Source organism: Haplochromis burtoni, unplaced genomic scaffold (assembly GCF_018398535.1).
Source record: "Haplochromis burtoni strain Fernald_Lab_line unplaced genomic scaffold, NCSU_Asbu1 Contig_157, whole genome shotgun sequence".
Taxonomy (NCBI): Eukaryota; Metazoa; Chordata; class Actinopteri; order Cichliformes; family Cichlidae; genus Haplochromis; species Haplochromis burtoni.
In genome coordinates this window covers 85,411-108,161 of record NW_024582518.1, presented here as the reverse complement: position 1 = coordinate 108,161, position 22,751 = coordinate 85,411, and the positions used below count along the sequence as shown (strand labels likewise).

The following is a 22,751-nucleotide window of genomic DNA, read 5'->3' as shown; positions in this document are numbered from 1 at the left end:
CTACGGACCTACTGGAAAGACATTCATGGTACATTACAAGGCATTTTTGACTGTACATTCCCTTTGGACATGAAGACAATCTTTTTTGGTTGTATACCGCAGAACTGGTCTAAAAATGATACATGTCTGTTAAGAGCTTTACTTGTTGCAAGTAAGAAAAGTATAACTAAGAAATGGTCCTTGCAAGATATACCAACTTTGTCATTATGGTGGGAAATTACGCTAGAGATTTATAGGATGGAGGAAGTAACAGCTTATATCAATGACAGGGTGTGTTGGTTCCGTTCGTGTTGGGATAAGTGGGTCCTATATGCCAATACTCATAAGCCGAATCTTCTTTTCAAAGCTTGAAATTACCAACCTAGCTAACTGGTCACTCCCAACTATTCAATGTCCCTTTTAATTTTTTTAATTTAATTTAATTTTTTCGTTTTGTTTCGTTTTTCCCTTGTAAATTGTGTTGATTAATGCCTGTAAACATGTAATAAAATAATACGATAAATAGAGTGCAACAATCTGACCAGTAGAGAGTATGGATATAAAATGTAGGTATAAATACTTTACCAGCAAAAGGGTATTGTAACTGTTTAACTGTTTTTCCATCTGTTTCTTGTCCTTTCGACCTCAGGCTCACCGTACTTAGAGGGTTTTTTTGTTGTTGTTTTTGCTGCAATATGTTTTATTACATTTAGCTCGCCTACATTGGTGATACAAATATTGATCAGTGCTAAAGTAACAGCTGTCAAATAAAAGCCTCACCTAGTATGAGAAGGATGAGGGCGGTAAGGAATAAGGCTGAGCGGTAAATGATGACCAGCTGATACTCTGATATGGAGCTGTTCTGCTGCTGATGACCTGAAACAGAGGATGGAGGGAAATGTGGAAAAGATGAAGATGAACTGAGAATCTAAAACATACAAAAAACACACGGAGAAGTTAAATTCAGAAACTTTGATGAAGTCAGGAAGAGATGATACTAGCACGCTGTTCCAGTCACTTTCTTAAATACTCATGTGAATATCCAACAAGAATCACTTCAGAATTTCATCAAATTATTTTTGCAAGTCTTTCTTAGAAAAGCAAACTTTACAATTTTTTAAATAAGAAAAAACTTCTGCTTACATGACACAACATGGAACGTGCTGATAAAATGAATGTCCTTTTTGATGCACAGAAGTAAAGCCTGCAGTCCTCTGCTTGTCAAGTTTTTAATCACGAGTTTGTTTCCCAGGATTGAAAATTTGGTTTCAAAATCAGGAGAGTAGTAGGTAGAGTCTGCTGAAGAAAAACTGCGGCCGATACCTGCTCTGAACTGACTGTAGATCTCCATGTACCAGTATGTGTCTGATGTCTGATTGGAGCAGGTTAGAGTGACATTGGTCCCCAGCTCTCCTCTGACCTCGGTCACGTTCTCGGCCTCTGCACAGAGCAGAAGCACCAACAGGATCATCCACAGGAGAACCATGATCAGCTTCAGCATCCACAATAAGACGGAGTCGTCTGAACAGTCAGCTCTGATGGACTGACGAAGTCCTCTACACTTCCTACTTCAGCGGTGATTCAGCTTAGTGCCCGATAAATCACAATACCAAGTACTCTCACAGGAAGTCCAACTTGTGCACCTTCACTTTGAACATTGCTGGATAGGTTAATATGAGAGACTTCCTGCTGCTTTCTGATTAATTTATGTTTTTAATTAATACAGAGCAAAGTATGCAATGTATAAAATAAATCTGTTTTTGCAAAGAATTACTTTTATTGGAATTTTATTAAATATCTCAGCAGTGACCCCTACAGGCAGGAGAAGGCAGTGTATGAGTGTATGGATAGAGCATATAGTTTTCCCATATGATGGAACAAATATATAAACTGTGATAGTAGATAATAATATTTATTTATATTTAGTACAGGAATTACAAGTTTTTCAAGTGTTGTGATTTCCACAGCGTGTTTGAAAGACAATCTCTTTTTGTTTTTGCATTAATTTCAGAAGCATGAATCCATGATACCTCCCAGTTCAATACTGGGCATGTGCAGAGGTTTTCTTCTTCTTCTGTTTGGTTAAATGGCCGTTTACTCCCCAGTGTACGAGGATACTGCCACCTGCTGACTGAGCGAATGAACCCTATTGTAAACTGAATTAGCGTCATTACAAACATGTGTTAAATTTGATTTAGTGATAGTCGAGTGTGTTTATGCTTGTCTGTGTGGAGAGGATTGTTGGAATAGTGATGATGATGTCCGCTATCACTGTCAATTGTCCAGTAAACACTTAATCTGGTTGATTATGATAAACATGTGTTGTAGTTCTCCAGAGGCCTGGTAATGAACTAATCATTTGATTCAGGTGTGTTGACCCAGGGTGATATCTAAAACCTGCTCTAATGTATTTAGTAAACAATATTACACAGCAGTATTATAATTTGAATTAATAAACATCAGAGTCAAAGATGATCATCATGTTTATATTTATTGTTAATTTAGGACTTCTTTGTGTTAGTGAAGGTTGTGTAAAAGCGTGCTATAGAAATAAACGTTGACTTGTCTTCATCTTTGGTCTCCAAACGGTTACTGCAGAGAAAACTCAAACAAGAAGCCGCGCTGAACTCGAGCTTCTGTTTCACAGTGAAACAAATCAAAGAAGACAAGTTAATGAAAAAGTAACAGCAGTCACACAAGAACAAAAAGGATCTAAATCCCAAACTTGAGCTTTGAGTTTCCCAGTCAAACCTAGCTTTGAAGCACATGTTAAAAGCACTTTTACTAATGTACTTTTCGTAAAAAGATAACATACTCAAAATATTAACTCATAGGACAGTCTGTGGAGTTCAACTCCACTTTGTTGTATAGGTTAGTTTAGTCTGTACAACACAACAGTAAGCATTTATGTTTACAGAAAGGTTTAAATAAACTTGATGTTATAAAGGTGAGTCAGCTTTGATGTACTGGTGGGACTTACACCCTGAAGTTTGAATTCTTGGACTTTGAAAGGTTATTTTGCATTATGTTTGGGTTTTAGTTTTATTGGTAACTTGTTTTCTCATGTCCTTCCTTATTACCTTGTTTATTTAGTTCCTAAGTTCAGTGCCTGTTAATTTCCATCAGTATTTTGTTCATGGTTTATTAAGGGTTCTTGCTTATATTGTTTTCCTTCCCTGTTGTGTGTCACGATTGGTTGCAGGGACTCAAATGCAGAGCAGGTTGTCAGTTCCAAACACAGAGTTTATTTACAACACCAAGTGCAGAATATATACAGTGGGGGGGGAATCGGGGGTTCCAAGGGTCCAAGACAAGGTCCATGGAAAAACTCTCTTGCACTTGTTCTCTTCTCCTAACTCCAACACACACATGTCCACACAGCGAGAAGGTCACAGGAGGAAAACTATCACACAGGAAAGGCAGGTTACACAAAATCACAAGTCTCGCAGAAGAGCTGAGAGGATCACTAACATGTCTCGCACAACCATCCAGCGACGAGAAGGTCTGCATCCCGTCCTTAAATGGTAGGCACATAATGGCACATAACAGCGAACAGGTGTGTGGGCCAAGGGTGAGAGCCCGCAGTGAGCTCCGCCCAGGCAGAGCGGCGAAGGAGAGAGAGAGAGCAACACAAAACACATGTAGCCTTGTGGGGCCGGCTGGGCAGACAGGGGGACCATGGCAGTGTGTTTGTTTTTCTGTGTGACGTTTGAGTGTCTTAGCGTTTGTCTCTTTGATTAGTAACTTCCTGCTTTACTTTGGGGGTGAGTTTTCTCCTGTGTGTGCATGACTCATTTGATTTGTACAAACATTGATCAGTGCTTAATGTGTTTGAGTTGTGCAGCAGCAGCTGTTGGCTCTACTAATGTTAAATGAATAAATAACCACATATGACAGCAGTAATGACGAAGACTGAGCAGTACATGATGAGGAGCTGATGCTCTGATGTGGAACTGCTCTGCTGCTGATGGTCTGACTCAGCGGATGAGAGCAATCTGTGAAAAAAGAACAACAAAATGATCTGAAAGATAGATGGTGCATATATAGATACGTGTGTATACTTCCCACATGAAATAACTTCCTTTATTTATTGCTTTATTGATACAGTCTTCACCAGTGGTTGTTAGTTACCATAAACATATGTCAGTGTTTTTCTTCTTTTTCTTTGCTTCTGTAGTTTTCAGTATTAAAGTAAAAAGCCTTGTCTTTACCTGCTCTGAACTGGTGTAGATCTCCATGTACCAGTATGTCTGGTGTCTGATTGGAGCAGGTTAGAGTGACCTCTGACCCCAGCTCTCCTCTGACCTCGGTCACGTTCTCGGCGTCTATGCAGAGCAGAACCACCAACAGGATCATCCACAGGAGAACCATGATCAGCTTCAGCAACCACAACAAGACGGAGTTGTCTGAAAGCAGCTCAGCTCTGATGGACTCTGACGTCCTCTACACTTCCTGTCGCAAATGCTGACTTCAGCCGATATGACACCTGATAAAATACCACAAGTACCTCACAGGAAGTCCAACTTGTGGACCTTCACTGTGAACGCTGCTGGATAGGTTAATATGAGAGACTTTCTGTTGCTTTGTGATGAATTTTAATTATGGCACTGCCCGTACGGGACAATGTGTTGAATTTAACACTAACAAAGTCAATGTAGGTGTTATTAATTTTGAGCATTAATGGAACACAACTGGAGGGTGGCAGCTTGTCCACTGAGACACAGAAAGAGGAACAAGTTGGAGAGAAAAATATTTTTAATGAAGTCAGTTCAGTAGTCTTTGTCAAATATCAGAGTGATGTACGAAATAAACATCTGTTTGGAAAGAATGACTTATTTTTATTGGAATCCTATTAAAATGTTTCAGCAGTCTACAGGCAAGTGTAGCTATAGAACGTGTTCTTCCTGTATGTTGAAACAAATATATACAGTGTGATTGTAAATTAATTTACTCATTTATTTCAGGTATGTTCAGGTGTTGTCATTTGTACAGTTTGTTTGAAAGAAGACTTGTTTTTGGTTCTACATCTGTTTGATGGGGTGATTTTAATTCTGGAAGCATGAAGCTCTTTCCAATAACACCAAAGTCAAAACCTCCCAGTTAATAAATAATAGATGAATATTTAAATGACACAAAAGCGTTTTTACATGTCACAGAAGCTGTATAATTTTACAATCCATCCACTCAAAAAAGGGTTCAATCAATTTCATTGATTTTCTTTAATTTAATCATATTATCTAAATGAATCAGTCAAATACATTACAGTGAGATGCAAAAGTTTGGGCATCCTTGTTAATAGTCATTATTTTCCTGTATAAATCGTTGGTTGTTACAATAAAAAATGTCAGTTAAATATATCATATAGGACGCGTAAACCCTGAAAACTATACATTTCACACCTGAGCCTCAACTCTCGCGGCCCGGTACCAAACGACTCATGGACCGGTACCGGTCCGAGGCCCGGGGGTTGGGGACCGCTGATATAGGAGACACACACAGTGATATTTGAGAAGTGAAATGAAGTTTATTGGATTTACAGAAAGTGTGCAATAATTGTTTAAACAAAATCAGGCAGGTGCATAAATTTGGGCACTGTTGTCATTTTATTGATTCCAAAACCTTTAGAACTAATTATTGGAACTCAAATTGGCTTGGTAAGCTCAGTGACCCCTGACCTACATACACAGGTGAATCCAATAATGAGAAAGAGTATTTAAGGGGGTCAATTGTAAGTTTCCCTCCTCTTTTAATTTTCTCTGAAGAGTAGCAACAGAGTACTAGAGAGAGAGTCTCAAATGATGAATATTTAACTGAACTTTTTATTGTAGCAACCAACAATATACAGGAAAACAATGACTATTACCAAGGTTGCACAAACTTTCCTCAACCAGTTTTTGGCCGTTTCAATGTGGACGCACAACTCTGTGAAAACGACTGAAAATGCTATTGTGGACGTGGAGCGTTTTCAGACAAAAATGCCGTTTTCAAATCTATCCAGGCTAGTGTGGATGTAGCCGGGGACACTTTCAAAAGAAGCCCAGGGTTCATCAGTGTTGTGAGTGAGAAAACATGTAGGGCAATGTGTGTTTGAATCACATAATTAATATAATACTGCATACATGTTTGCCTTTAGCTGATAACAGTTAGCTTGCCTCTTCTTCTGCTGTTCCATATTTTTTTCCCCCCAGAAACACTTCAGTTTTCTTTCGTGATTTATTTCTTCAGATTTTTTGGGGGGATATTTTTGATGAGTTCAGCACAGGAGCTTTATTGTCATTCGCATCACATGTTTAGATGAGGTGGAATGAAATTATGTACACACGGTCCCGAAATGAAAAGAAATAGGATAACGAAGAAATGAAGAAAAGGTAATAAATAAATAGTTTTTTTTAAAAAAAAACAAAACAGAATAACATGTAATAAAATAACTGTGCTCTACTCGACTGCGGAGGAGGCGATGGCGGATATGCAGACAAGGGGATTCCAGATCGCTAAAGTCGTCTTGAAGCAGCTGTCAAATCTGACGTGGGAGAAGACGGGAATGTCGCAGCGGCGTGACTCGGAGGGGCAAAGAGAAAGACCCATTCGTGAGCAGCTTCAACTAAGGAGGGGAGGTTTATACTGGTTCGGGGAACAGTTGATGGTAATCAGGTTACTTTAATGAATGTGTACGGCCCACCAGGAAGTGACTTTTTTTAAGTGAGTTTTTTTAAGAACATTGTTAATATAATGGTGACAGAAACTCAGGGCCCTTTAATTTGCTGCAGCAATCTGAACATACGCCTGCAGCCGGATCTAGATAGCTCTAACAGAATGAAGCTGGAATCGAGTACCTTATATAAAAGAATTTCAGCATTGTTTGACGAGGTGGGTTTAATTGAAGTATGGAGAAATTGTTTCCCTACTCTTCTTACTCTCATTTCTCAGTCCCACACTCCCTTTACACGAGGATAGATTATTTTTTGACGTTTGGAAGAGATAGGGATAAAATCTTAACATGCGAGATGGGCTTGATAAATATAAGTGACCACGCACCGCTGTATCTGACGATTGATATGAACGTATACCCCAAAATTTCAATTTGGAGATTGAATTCATCTCTGTTTAAAGATGTGGAATTTAGGAAAGTAACAAGGAAAGAACTCAAAGATTATCTCGAAATTAATGATAATGGGGAGGTGTCACCCCCGATACTATGGGATGCATTAAAAGCTGTCATGAGGGGGAAGATCATAGCGTTTGCCTCCTTCCATAAAAAAGCAAGAGAGAAAAAAATGGAAGAATTACAAGAGATTCAAAAACAATTAGAAAGGGAGCACAAACATACGCCTTCAGCGGGTACTCTGCAGAAATTAACAACGACCAGAACTGAAATAAATACGCTGAGTACACAAGCGATAAAGAGAAAATAGTTATATTTGAAACAGAAGTATTATCAAGGGGGATCGCAATCAATGAAAATTTTAGCGTGGAAACTTAAGAAGAAGATAGCGGAGAATACTGTAACTAAAATTAACCCTTTAAGACCTACCATAGAACCAAGTCCGCCAGAGCTTATATTATATTTTTACATGCTGTGGAGCCATTTTTGGGAGCATTTCAAGTTGCTATACATCAATACAACCATTACAGCCTAAATTTTAATAATATGTCTGCATTAGGTGCATAGTAATTACATAAATTGCAAAAAAGTGCAATAAACTACAAAAAAATTGAAAATCGTTTTTGTTTTTTTAACATATATTTCTAGTTAGAGAAATTTAAGAGGCTCATCCCTCAAAACTGTAAATACAAAAAAGTTGCACAAACTAGTTTCCCACCACAGGAAATTTATTTTGAGTGTCTTCATAGTTTTATTTTTGAAATACACCAATTTTTATACACTGCAGGAAAAACGAAAATAAATATTATAGTGCAAATTTGCAAAATAACAGCATATGCATCAAAATAAACTATTTCCAGCAGTGCAATATGAGTCCTAAGCATCCCAGAAACGACACAGAAAGTCATAAACTCAAACATAACTTTTTAAAACACAAGTATAGGCTCATAAGGCCCCGATCGTAAAAAAACTACATTTCCGCAAAATGACGTCACTTCCGGTTTCGGGCAGGTCATGCGGTCATGTGATAGTTCGCGCTGATGGACGTAGGAAGTGTTACAAACAGCTGATCGGATCGGCGAAGCGTGTTTCTGGAATATCATGTTTTTGTTGCTGCAAGTGATTTTTATGCAGTTTTTGCAAAGCTATATGTGGAAGGAAACTGTGACCTAGGACAAGCTGATGGCATCAGATGTAAGTACAACTCCTCCGGTTTCATATGCAAAAAAAATTATTGCGCTAGCTTACGTGGTTGCAGAGCTACCGGGATTTAAAAATAGTTACGCAAAATGGAGCGTGCCCGCTCCGATCGGCTGTAAAGGGTTAAACACCCAGAGACGGTGTAACAGCCACTATGGTGTGGTGTCCCTTTAAGACACCCAAGTCGAGGGTTGATGGTGTCATCGGTTTGTGCCACTGCTCTGCTCTCTCTCTGTGTGATGGTGTGGACATGTGCTTGCACGCTAGTACATGAGGAGGGACGGATTTTATGTTTTACCTCTCCAGACACCTTTGTTTGCAACGTTATGGGTTGTACGAACACTGTGCGCTATGTTTGTTAAGCTACAGCCGTTCAACCGGGCTTATAGGGTTGATGAAGAGAAGGTATATTAAAGAACACACTGTGAAATCCCCAACGCCAGCGTGAGTGTGTATTCTTTTGGCTACCCTGCTAAGTGTTTTGCCGCCTCTTCTCAACCACTAAACGCAACCGACGTTACAACGGGAAATATAATGACTCATCCTAGTAAGATACAGGATGCCTTTGAATCATTTTATAAAAATTTATATGCGGGAGTCCCACGGGGGGCTGAGTATGAAATGGACGATTTCCTGAATTCTTTATGCCTACCAAGCCTTAATGAGGAACAAAATAAAATGATGATAGCGGAGGTGACGGAAGCTGAACTTATGAATGCCATCAATAGGTTGAAATACAATAAGTCACCAGGCTCCGATGGTTACACCGCAGAGTGATATCGGGAATTTAAACAGGACTTGATCCCTACATTACTCACTACTTTTAACTGTGTTAAAAACAGCGCAAATGCTGCCGAGTTGGAAGGAGGCTATCATCTCGGCTATCCCGAAAGAAGGGAAAGACAAAATGGAGTGTGGCTCATATAGACCTATTTCTGTCCTTAACATAGATTACAGACTGTTTACTTCGATAATGGCCAAGAGAATGGAAGAAATTTTACCCGACCTGATTAGTAATGACCAAACGGGGTTCATAAGATGACGACAGACCCAGGATAATATACGCAGAACTCTTCATGTAATACATCAGATACAGACATCTAAGAGTACAGCCATGCTTATGAGTATTGTGGTCGATGCAGAAAAAGCCTTCGACTCCGTAAATTGGGACTTTCTATACAAAGTCTTGGATAAATTCGGCTTACATAAGGGAATTGTTGATACGGTGAGGGCATTATATACTAATCCTACCGCAAGAATTAAAGTTAATGGTTCTCTCTCAAATAGCTTTGTTCTGCAGAGAGGAAATAGACAAGGCTGTGCTTGGTCCCCGCTTCTGTTTGCTTTGTATTTAGAACCTTTGGCACAATCAATTAGACAAAATAAAGATATTAAGGGGATTACCATTGCAGGACAGGAACATAAGCTTGCTTGCTACTAGTGATGGGTCGATCGTGAACGAAATGGCTCTTAGAGCCGAATCTTTGACGTGAACGACGCGAGCCGGCTCCTTAACGCAAGCTGGGGTTTTTTTCTTCTTTCTCTCACCCCCTCTCTCGCACTTTTTTTCCGCTTCACTCAGCACGTGAGCCTTGTGCTTTGCGCTGGGAAGAGGGGGGAGGGGCGGTAGTTACACTCAGTAGCACAGGAACAGAGCGGGAGGGAGAGACAGAGAAAGAGCCAGGGACAACAACGTCACATAAAGGTATAGTAATCATCCACAACTATTTTCAGTTGCAGATGATAAAGGATTCAGAAAGTTTATTCATGCAGGCCCATATGACAGATAATGTGCATCTTCTTTTTGTTTTCATATTTTAATTTATATTTAATTGTGTTGTGGTTTGCAGTGTTTTGTGTTGTTTCACTTTAAATTTGGAAAAGGAAAAAGCTGAAAATTGAAATAGTTAAAAGTTCAAATGTGAATAGTTGATTTATTTATTACATTTTATGTGGAGTGAATAAATAAAAGTATATTTACGGTGGCCCCTACAGACAAAGCACATACAAACTTCAAATCACGTACAAACCCTGAAGCATGTACAAACTCCAAAACACGTAAAAACACGTACAAACTCCAAAACACGTACAAACTCAGAAGCACATAAAAACTCAAAACACGTACAAAAGACAACAGAAGTGCTCGAGGATGCTAGGGGCAGTGTTGAACTTTTGTTACCTAGTATCTACACAAGCCATCAAGTACCAACGACCGGATTTGGTGTGTGGTAATAACAGGCAAATGAACTTTTTTTTATTATTATTATTTGATTATATATGAATGCTTGTGTATAAATACACAAAGAATACACATACGCTTTCATGCTTTAAATTGTGTAATTTAAGTGATCTAGTAGCTCCGTTTTGGAAGTTCAGTTCATGCTAGAAATGTGTTTTGGAGTTTGTATGTGCTTTTTGGAGTTTGTATGTGTTTTGTCTCTAGGGGCCACCGCATATATTTATATATAAACATATATAAATAAAACCACTTTTTTTTACATTAGTAATTCCTTTTGTGCATAATTTTATATTGTTGTTAATAATAAATTAATTAAAGCAACAAAACAACCCGAAGAGCCGGTTCGAAGCCGAAAGAGCGGCTCCTTTTAGTGAGCCGAACCCAAAGAGCCGGTTCTCTAAAAAGAGCCGGAAATCCCATCACTACTTGCTACGCGGATGACATATTGATATACCTAGATCAGCCCACTAACTCCTTGCCTCCGTTGATGAATCTATGCCAAAAATTTTGGAAACTCTCTGGCTATAAAATTAATGTCTAAAACTCAAATTCTCAGTTATAACTATAGCCCTCCGGCTCACTTGGTTGATCGATATCCAATGAGATGGCAAGAAAAATCATTGAAATATTTAGGAGTTGTTATTCCTAAGGATTTAACTAAACTATTTGAGGAGAACTTTGGTTCCCTACAAAGGAGAATAGTGGGTGATATTAGACGATGGAACATGATCCCCTTTCTCTCTCTACACTCACGAATTGAATCCATCAAAATGAATATTATACCTATTGATTCAAGCCAATTCAATGAATGGGATAAAATAATATCACGGTTTATATGGGGGGGGGGGAGCGGCTGAGGGTTTGTTTTAAAACTTTACAACTACATAAGAAGGCGGGAGGATGGGGGTTGCCGTCACTAAAAAATTTTTTTCGGGCTGCTCATCTGAAGACTGTGGTCAATTGGTGTGATACAAGCTACCAAGCACAATGGAAGACTATTGAGGAGAGCATGTTTTCCTCTCCAATGCAAGCTGTCTTGATGGATTCAAACATTCGAGAATGTATTGACAAGGTTTGCAACCCCTGGGTGTCATGTACACTTACTGTATGGAGAAAAGTCGTGAAAGAATTTAAATTGGAACGGGATTTGGCTTTATTTAAATGGTATGCATATGACTCTGACTTTGTCCCGAATAAATTTGACTCACGTTTTAAAAGTTGGTCTGCTAAAGGGTTATCTACATTCAATTGTTTGATTAAGGATGAGAACTTTATTAGTTTTGACACACTGAAACAGAACTACAATCTAGAAAAACAGGATTTTTATCAATACTTGCAAATAAGACATTATATAAAGACAACAATCGGTGTGATGTGATACACTAATGTGGAATTGGTAACTCTGTTTAGATAGGCGTATAGTGGGGATGTTGATACAAGACTCATTTCCTTTTTGTATAATTTTCTCATAAATAAGCTTCCCCACTCAGCTGACTATGTGAAGATGTTATGGGAAAAGGAGGGTGGGGTATGTATTTCAAGGGATGAATGGTCTCAGATGTGGGAACGGAAATGGAGGAGTACTTCCTCCAGCAGCTGGAGGGAATTTGGATGGAAGTCTATGATAAGGTTCTTTATTACTCCGTGTCAAAAGGCTCATTATGATGTGAATCCTCCTGTGTGTTGGAGAAACTGTGGACACCAACGAGCACATCACACCCATATTATGTGGGATTGTTCTTTTCTACGGACCTACTGGAAAGACATTCATGGTACACTACAAGGCATTTTTGACTGTACATTCCCTTTGGACATGAAGACAATCTTTTTTGGATGTATACCGCAGAACTGGTCTAAAAATGACACGTCTGTTAAGAGCTTTACTTGTTGCAAGTAAGAAAAGTATAACTAAGAAATGGTCCTTGCAAGATATACCAACTTTGTCATTATGGTGGGAAATTACGCTAGAGATTTATAGGATGGAGGAAGTAACAGCTTATATCAATGACAGGGTGTGTTGGTTCCGTTCGTGTTGGGATAAGTGGGTCCTATATGCCAATACTCATAAGCCGAATCTTCTTTTCAAAGCTTGAAATTACCAACCTAGCTAACTGGTCACTCCCAACTATTCAATGTCCCTTTTAATTTTTTTAATTTAATTTAATTTTTTCGTTTTGTTTCGTTTTTCCCTTGTAAATTGTGTTGATTAATGCCTGTAAACATGTAATAAAATAATACGATAAATAGAGTGCAACAATCTGACCAGTAGAGAGTATGGATATAAAATGTAGGTATAAATACTTTACCAGCAAAAGGGTATTGTAACTGTTTAACTGTTTTTCCATCTGTTTCTTGTCCTTTCGACCTCAGGCTCACCGTACTTAGAGGGTTTTTTTGTTGTTGTTTTTGCTGCAATATGTTTTATTACATTTAGCTCGCCTACATTGGTGATACAAATATTGATCAGTGCTAAAGTAACAGCTGTCAAATAAAAGCCTCACCTAGTATGAGAAGGATGAGGGCGGTAAGGAATAAGGCTGAGCGGTAAATGATGACCAGCTGATACTCTGATATGGAGCTGTTCTGCTGCTGATGACCTGAAACAGAGGATGGAGGGAAATGTGGAAAAGATGAAGATGAACTGAGAATCTAAAACATACAAAAAACACACGGAGAAGTTAAATTCAGAAACTTTGATGAAGTCAGGAAGAGATGATACTAGCACGCTGTTCCAGTCACTTTCTTAAATACTCATGTGAATATCCAACAAGAATCACTTCAGAATTTCATCAAATTATTTTTGCAAGTCTTTCTTAGAAAAGCAAACTTTACAATTTTTTAAATAAGAAAAAACTTCTGCTTACATGACACAACATGGAACGTGCTGATAAAATGAATGTCCTTTTTTCTGATGCCACAGAAGTAAAGCCTGCAGTCCTCTGCTGTCAAGCTTTTAATCACGAGTTTGTTTCCCAGGATTGAAAATTTGGTTTCAAAACCAGGAGAGTATAAAGGAGGGCCATTTGAAGAATGACTGCGTCCAATATATCCTTTGAATTGGGTGTAGATCTCCATGTACCAGTATGTGTCTGGTGTCTGATTGGAGCAGGTTAGAGTGACATTGGTCCCCAGCTCTCCTCTGACCTCGGTCACGTTCTCGGCCTCTGCACAGAGCAGAAGCACCAGCAGGATCATCCACAGGAGAACCATGATCAGCTTCAGCATCCACAACAAGACGGAGTCGTCTGAAAGCAGCTCAGCTCTCATGGACTCTGACGTCCTCTACACTTCCTGCCCCAAATGCTGACTTCAGCCTATATGACACCTGATAAAATACCACAAGTACCAAGTACCTCACAGGAAGTCCAACTTGTGCACCTTCACTTTGAACATTGCTGGATAGGTTAATATGAGAGACTTCCTGCTGCTTTCTGATTAATTTATGTTTTTAATTAATACAGAGCAAAGTATGCAATGTATAAAATAAATCTGTTTTTGCAAAGAATTACTTTTATTGGAATTTTATTAAATATCTCAGCAGTGACCCCTACAGGCAGGAGAAGGCAGTGTATGAGTGTATGGATAGAGCATATAGTTTTCCCATATGATGGAACAAATATATAAACTGTGATAGTAGATAATAATATTTATTTATATTTAGTACAGGAATTACAAGTTTTTCAAGTGTTGTGATTTCCACAGCGTGTTTGAAAGACAATCTCTTTTTGTTTTTGCATTAATTTCAGAAGCATGAATCCATGATACCTCCCAGTTCAATACTGGGCATGTGCAGAGGTTTTCTTCTTCTTCTGTTTGGTTAAATGGCCGTTTACTCCCCAGTGTACGAGGATATTGCCACCTACTGACCGAGCGAATGAGCCCTATTGTAAACTGAATTAGTGTCATTACAAATATGTGTTAAATTTGATTTAGTGATAGTCGAGTGTGTTTATGCTTGTCTGTGTGGAGAGGACTGTTGGAATAGTGATGATGATGTCCGCCATCACTGTCATTTGCCAGTAAACACTTAATCTGGTTGATTATGATAAACATGTGTTGTAGTTCTCCAGAGGCCTGGTAATGAACTAATCATTTGATTCAGGTGTGTTGACCCAGGGTGATATCTAAAACCTGCTCTAATGTATTTAGTAAACAATATTACACAGCAGTATTATAATTTGAATTAATAAACATCAGAGTCAAAGATGATCATCATGTTTATATTTATTGTTAATTTAGGACTTCTTTGTGTTAGTGAAGGTTGTGTAAAAGCGTGCTATAGAAATAAACGTTGACTTGTCTTCATCTTTGGTCTCCAAACGGTTACTGCAGAGAAAACTCAAACAAGAAGCCGCGCTGAACTCGAGCTTCTGTTTCACAGTGAAACAAATCAAAGAAGACAAGTTAATGAAAAAGTAACAGCAGTCACACAAGAACAAAAAGGATCTAAATCCCAAACTTGAGCTTTGAGTTTCCCAGTCAAACCTAGCTTTGAAGCACATGTTAAAAGCACTTTTACTAATGTACTTTTCGTAAAAAGATAACATACTCAAAATATTAACTCATAGGACAGTCTGTGGAGTTCAACTCCACTTTGTTGTATAGGTTAGTTTAGTCTGTACAACACAACAGTAAGCATTTATGTTTACAGAAAGGTTTAAATAAACTTGATGTTATAAAGGTGAGTCAGCTTTGATGTACTGGTGGGACTTACACCCTGAAGTTTGAATTCTTGGACTTTGAAAGGTTATTTTGCATTATGTTTGGGTTTTAGTTTTATTGGTAACTTGTTTTCTCATGTCCTTCCTTATTACCTTGTTTATTTAGTTCCTAAGTTCAGTGCCTGTTAATTTCCATCAGTATTTTGTTCATGGTTTATTAAGGGTTCTTGCTTATATTGTTTTCCTTCCCTGTTGTGTGTCACGATTGGTTGCAGGGACTCAAATGCAGAGCAGGTTGTCAGTTCCAAACACAGAGTTTATTTACAACACCAAGTGCAGAATATATACAGTGGAGGGGAAATCGGGGGTTCCAAGGGTCCAAGACAAGGTCCATGGAAAAACTCTCTTGCACTTGTTCTCTTCTCCTAACTCCAACACACACATGTCCACACAGCGAGAAGGTCACAGGAGGAAAACTATCACACAGGAAAGGCAGGTTACACAAAATCACAAGTCTCGCAGAAGAGCTGAGAGGATCACTAACATGTCTCGCACAACCATCCAGCGACGAGAAGGTCTGCATCCCGTCCTTAAATGGTAGGCACATAATGGCACATAACAGCGAACAGGTGTGTGGGCCAAGGGTGAGAGCCCGCAGTGAGCTCCGCCCAGGCAGAGCGGCGAAGGAGAGAGAGAGAGCAACACAAAACACATGTAGCCTTGTGGGGCCGGCTGGGCAGACAGGGGGACCATGGCAGTGTGTTTGTTTTTCTGTGTGACGTTTGAGTGTCTTAGCGTTTGTCTCTTTGATTAGTAACTTCCTGCTTTACTTTGGGGGTGAGTTTTCTCCTGTGTGTGCATGACTCATTTGATTTGTACAAACATTGATCAGTGCTTAATGTGTTTGAGTTGTGCAGCAGCAGCTGTTGGCTCTACTAATGTTAAATGAATAAATAACCACATATGACAGCAGTAATGACGAAGACTGAGCAGTACATGATGAGGAGCTGATGCTCTGATGTGGAACTGCTCTGCTGCTGATGGTCTGACTCAGCGGATGAGAGCAATCTGTGAAAAAAGAACAACAAGATAATCTGAAAGATAGATGGTGCATATATAGATACGTGTGTATACTTCCCACATGAAATAACTTCCTTTATTTATTGCTTTATTGATACAGTCTTCACCAGTGGTTGTTAGTTACCATAAACATATGTCAGTGTTTTTCTTCTTTTTCTTTGCTTCTGTAGTTTTCAGTATTAAAGTAAAAAGCCTTGTCTTTACCTGAGACTTTGAATGGGGTGTAGATCTCCATGTACCAGTATATGTCTGGTGTCTGATATGAGCAGGTTAGAGTGACCTCTGACCCCAGCCCTGCTCTGACCTGGGTCACCTTCTCGGCCTCTGCACAGAGCAGAACCACCAACAGGATCATCCACAGGAGAACCATGATCAGCTTCAGCAACCACAACAAGACGGAGTTGTCTGAAAGCAGCTCAGCTCTGATGGACTCTGACGTCCTCTACACTTCCTGTCGCAAATGCTGACTTCAGCCGATATGACACCTGATAAAATACCACAAGTACCTCACAGGAAGTCCAACTTGTGGACCTTCACTGTGAACGCTGCTGGATAGGTTAATATGAGAGACTTTCTGTTGCTTTGTGATGAATTTTAATTATGGCACTGCCCGTACGGGACAATGTGTTGAATTTAACACTAACAAAGTCAATGTAGGTGTTATTAATTTTGAGCATTAATGGAACACAACTGGAGGGTGGCAGCTTGTCCACTGAGACACAGAAAGAGGAACAAGTTGGAGAGAAAAATATTTTTAATGAAGTCAGTTCAGTAGTCTTTGTCAAATATCAGAGTGATGTACGAAATAAACATCTGTTTGGAAAGAATGACTTATTTTTATTGGAATCCTATTAAAATGTTTCAGCAGTCTACAGGCAAGTGTAGCTATAGAACGTGTTCCTCCTTTATGTTGAAACAAATATATACAGTGTGATTGTAAATTAATTTACTCATTTATTTCAGGTATGTTCAGGTGTTGTCATTTGTACAGTTTGTTTGAAAGAAGACTTGTTTTTGGTTCTACATCTGTTTGATGGGGTGATTTTAATTCTGGAAGCATGAAGCTCTTTCCAATAACACCAAAGTCAAAACCTCCCAGTTAATAAATAATAGATGAATATTTAAATGACACAAAAGCGTTTTTACATGTCACAGAAGCTGTGTAATTTTACAATCCATCCACTCAAAAAAGGGTTCAATCAATTTCATTGATTTTCTTTAATTTAATCATATTTATCTAAATTGAATCCAGTTGCCTAAGTAACCATGTACAGTGGGATGCAAAAGTTTGGGCAACCTTGTTAATAGTCATTATTTTCCTGTATTAATCATTGGTTGTTACAATAGAAAATGTCAGTTAAATATATCATATAGGACAGCGGTCCCCAACCTTTTTTGAAAACCATACATTTCACACCTGAGCCTCAACTCTCCCGGCCCGGTACCAAACGACTCATGGACCGGGACAGGTCCGAGGCCCAGGGGTTGGGGACCGCTGATATAGGAGACACACACAGTGATATTTGAGAAGTGAAATGAAGTTTATTGGATTTACAGAAAGTGTGCAATAATTGTTTAAACAAAATCAGGCAGGTGCATAAATTTGGGCACTGTTGTCATTTTATTGATTTCAAAGCCTTTAGAACTAATTATTGGAACTCAAATTGGCTTGGTAAGCTCAGTGACCCCTGACCTACATACACAGGTGAATCCAATAATGAGAAAGAGTATTTAAGGGGGTCAATTGTAAGTTTCCCACCTCTTTTAATTTTCTCTGAAGTGTAGCTTCAGAGTATCGTAGTTAGTAGAGTAGTTCAATATGATATATTTAACTGAAACTTTTTATTGTAGCAACCAACAATATATACAGGAAAACAATGACTATTACCAAGGTTGCATCCCACTGTAAAGCATTTCCTCATATGTCACATGTCAATCTATTCTTTATTTTACTCTCATCTGTAATAATTTCACTCGCTAACTTTCAAATTAGACACCAGTTATTTTTGCTCATTCTTACTTGAACTGGTGGAAAGTTATTCATCACCTATTGCCACTGGCTGATGCATCACTTCCTGTGTGAACGCAGGAGAGATCGGCTACACAGACATCTTGAATCAGGATGTCTGATTGTGTGGTAGGCTGCTGGACAATGTGGGTAAAAGCAGATGAACAGTCAAAGCTGAATGATTCATGTATTCCAGTAATTCTTTTAAAAAAGTCTGAAATGCTAATTTAACTGAGTTTCCACGGAGTAACAGAAAAGGAGGCCACTGGGCTTTAGAGCCGCCTCAGTGTGAGTAGTTGTTTCTCAGGAAAGTGTATAATTAACTCAGGAAATCACTTCCTTTTTCACGCTTTGTTTTTACACTTTTAGACAAGCGTTGGACAAAAGAAGTATTTGTGCTAACAGAATTGTTAGCTAACTTACAGATACATAATATTATACTGCTTTAAAAACTACAAATGCTACTTCAATTACCCACAATCCTGTTTATTAGAGCTGCTTTTAGTACAACCGCAAAAATAGTCTTTAATGTATGTATTGCTAAGCAGTTTACATGCAATTCTATACGTACTACTACAAATACAATATGCTGTTGACATTACTGTTGACATTATATATGTTTGTACTTCAGTCACTATAGTTAGTCATGTGATACTGTTATAAATAGTGCTACCACATCCACTTAGTGCCTTGTGGATGCAGCCCTTAAAGTTTCAGACATGCTTTCAATTTTTAGCTTAAAGGGTTTCAGACTCTCTTAAGCTGCACTTCACATGTTCAAAGGGTTCCAGCTGACACTTGAAGCACATCACATTTTTATATGAAGTTTTACATCATAAGTACGCAGCTGTTTTCTTACAATCCTGATAATACACAAAATGTCAATTTATGTCCTGCAGTAGAAAAAATGCATGAAAATGTATTTTGGGGGTTAAATGTGAAACAATTCAAATTGTCCACAAAAGCAACATCTTTCAGCTTACGGGTAAAGAAGTCTTTCAGTGAGCTTTTGCCCGTTGGGACTGGATCACCTTGTTCTGAAATAAAACACAAGCAATGAGTACGGAGAAGAAGCAGTACAGTGGTGGAACTTTAAACAGTGGTAGTGTTGGTGCTGTAGTATTAGCAGTAGCAAACATAGAACAGTTATCAGAGATTAGGGTGGATGTGGCTCACCTTATACAATACGTCATTAAACTGCTCACATATCAGAGAGTACACATTTCACTCAGGGTGTACATGTAACAATTACTAAGTGAGACAAAAAAAATGCTGTATGAATATGTTTGAATGGAGAAACCCAGTGGTCTCAACTGTTAGCTTGTCCTTCAAATGTTGATTTGTCCCATTTTGAAACCTTGAAGTGATTATTTTCACTCTTGTCTCTGTTTTGTTTGTTTGTTTTTAATGGAGCTAGAAGTGACCACTGTAAACTCATCAGGCAAATGTTAACTGAGCTCAGAGATCAAGTGAGGAATAATTTCATAGGTCGAAAACAGGTTAATTTTCTCATAGAGATTTCTATAAAATCATATTTTTAACCAGAGGTGTTAAAAGCAAAAGGATCAATGTTATAAAATTTCTTTTGCATCTTTATTACACAATTTACTTTTAGATTTAACTATTACTACTACACTAACTATTACTATCAGGTCTTCTACAGTACTAGTTTTTGAACATTAGCGGTCACAGTATCAGTTTTATCGATGAGAGCAGTGGTTTGTTTACCTGCGCAGCCCTCAGTGTGTCTGTGTTCTCATAGATGTGAAGTGAAACATTATTCTTCTGGATCCTTCTGGATTTTCTCTTCAAACACAACACTGTAAAAACAGCACCTGCAACAGATCACTGAGTCACGTCACCATCAAACTCACAATTACACAAGATGTGTGGACTGGTCTGATAAATGTTTCTCAGTCACTTTACTTTAGTGTGATTATGTTCATTAGAAAAATGGCCAGGCTTCAGATAAACACTTATAGATTTGGTAGAGAGTCTGTTCAAGTGTCTTATCTATGATGGCTCACTTACCCAGTATTACAAAGACGACAACAGTAACAGAGACACAGATGATGATGAGCTGACTGAGTCTGCAGTCGATTTGGGGGTCGGTGATGTTTAGGGTGACATCTGACAAAAAAAGAGGAACGATGAGCTGAGAAACTGTTAGATTCACAAGTCATGACCTTTCTTTGCGTTTTCACTAGAGTAAAGCTCACACTTTAAAACTGTTTTTGAACTTTATTATTATTTAGAAGTGATCAACTATAAGCGTCAATAGTTAGCAAACAGTTTTGTAAAGCAGTGGATATGTACGTGTTATGTTTGTTTTTCTTGCTCATCAGGTTCAGATGATTGAGAGGTCTCATTGTCATTCTCACAGTGCACTGGAAGTTTTCATTTTTAAGTGTGCATGGTGAAGTGTTTTATTTTAAATCACCATCTTTTTTAAAGTTAAACAGGTTTTTAGTTTTTTTGTAACCAGATGTAACCAGATAAAGTGCAAATGAAACTAACCAGTGAGATTCAAAGACACAGCATCCAAACACGAGACAACTTCTTGGTTGGTAAACTTGTTACGTTATTTATTATCTCCTATCCTAATGTGGACTCAATCACCACCAACAACACCAAGGACACCTTGAGAGAATTTATTTTTTGTTTTTTAAAAGAGAGAAAATAGCTATGTGTACACATCGCATGCTAGACGCTTCCTTGAATTTGTGGTGAAAGTGAGTGTCACCAAATCAAGTGTTAGATATGTTCAGATCAACTACTTTAACCTTTAAAGTGGAAAGGTTAGAAAAGACAAAAAAGTAGTAGATGTGATAAACTGTGGATTCAGTAAATTTCCAGATGAGTGAATTCTGTTTAATTTAAGGACTTACTTTTTTTTTTTTTTTAAAGAATGTGTGTTTATTTACAATATGTTCACTGACTGCAGCATCTACACTGTTGAATGTTGACACTTCAAAGCTATGTTGATGAGTACTTTCTCTCATCAACATAGAAGGTAAGCACAGTAAAATGGAAATGACTTTTCCATCAGTAACACACCATCAGCTACGTATGCATATGCACATATGTATATTACCATTGATGCACCCTTTCCACTTACATAATAAATGAATTGGACCCTGAACTGGTTCCAAATTTAACCTTCTGAGTGTAACAGACAGATGCAAAAGAGCTACACATTAAAATTTTTAGAATATTTGTTTAATCGGCTCACTCAGCGAAGCTTCCTGCTGGCTTGTTCCCTCGAAGAGCTGATATAAAATGCTCAGCTGGTAAAAACGTGTTCCCTCACTTGTTTATCACCAACAACCATTCCCATTTGTGCTGCTCAGCGGTGTTCTGCCTTTGCACCCACCAAACATTATCAACTCAAATGAAACAAGGGGAGGTAACCAGATCTTAGAAATCAAATCCTAGAAAATGTTTAGACTTTATATGTCTTTAATTTATACTCTCACAAAGTTAACTCTGTGAGGTCGCCATCAATGACAGTTACCCTGACCTTTGGCCTTACTGCATCTGAATGAATGTGTTTTTTAGCTTTTAGAAACAGAACAAAGTCATAATAAAATAAAATAAATAAAAATGAGAAAATAAAATTTTCTCATAATGTTACCTGGTTGCACAGTGTTAGGAATACTTAGCTAAGGTACTTAGACTTTACAGTGTTAAATGTGCTCATGAAATTGTTCAGATCCCTCACATTACATGAGAACATAAGATATTGTGAAGCTTACAGTGCAAATAGGTGTAAAGAACCTTGCTTAAGACTAACATTATCACAGTCTGGAGCGTAAAAGGAGGGAGGACCCACAAAGTGTATTGTTGCTAAGTTTTGGATACAGGTGCAAAGACAAACTAGGCACAAGAAACAGGTGACAACTAACTAGCAAGGTAGAACAGGAAGTAACTTAGAGGATAACCACAGAGAGAGCTACACTGAATAAAAGAAACAATAAGGAAACTAATCACACAATAATAAACATGGATGGCAACTAGAACTTAAATGCAAAAGTCCAAATGTTCAAACAAACAAACAAACAAAAGAACATAGACTCACTTGAACATGACTGAGAACTCAACAGTCCAAATAACAGACACACACAAACACACAGGGAGGTTAAATAACACAGAACTAAAGGAACCACAAGTGAATGACCCTAATTAACCTTTAAAAGGAACAAGGACAAAAAAAGGACACGACAAACATCCTATTTAGAGGGGAAAAAGGCAAGTCGCATGGCTGAAATGCTCCTCCAGGCTCATATGTTCACTTGCTTTAACAGTCATTTTTAAACCCTTATGTTGCATCAGTGACACAATCCTCTAGTAGTTCTGACATCTGTTTGAAGACAGTAGCAAGCCCCTTGTATTGAGCATAATACGATAACAGCTAACACAAATGATCTCAGGAGATTGGCTGCAATTTACTGCTTTAGGAATCTGTAGTTTGTATCCTGTGAA

General features: G+C 38.3%; 1 protein-coding gene across 2 annotated transcripts in view; it reads right to left on the bottom strand.

Annotated features, from left to right (window-relative positions):
- Positions 1-17,899: 17,899 nt before the first annotated feature.
- The window catches only part of LOC102305410, a 15,366-nt gene continuing 10,514 nt past the window's right edge, over positions 17,900-22,751 (bottom strand). Inside the window, exons 2-4 of one of the 2 annotated variants that reach the window (XM_005932711.3) lie at positions 20,301-20,399; positions 19,998-20,104; positions 17,900-19,306 (exon numbers count right to left, since the gene is read on the bottom strand). In XM_005932711.3, the coding sequence (XP_005932773.1) occupies positions 19,268-19,306; positions 19,998-20,104; positions 20,301-20,399 (245 nt within the window). In that variant the 3' untranslated portion in view covers positions 17,900-19,267. The other variant, XM_042224966.1, reaches the window with a different exon arrangement.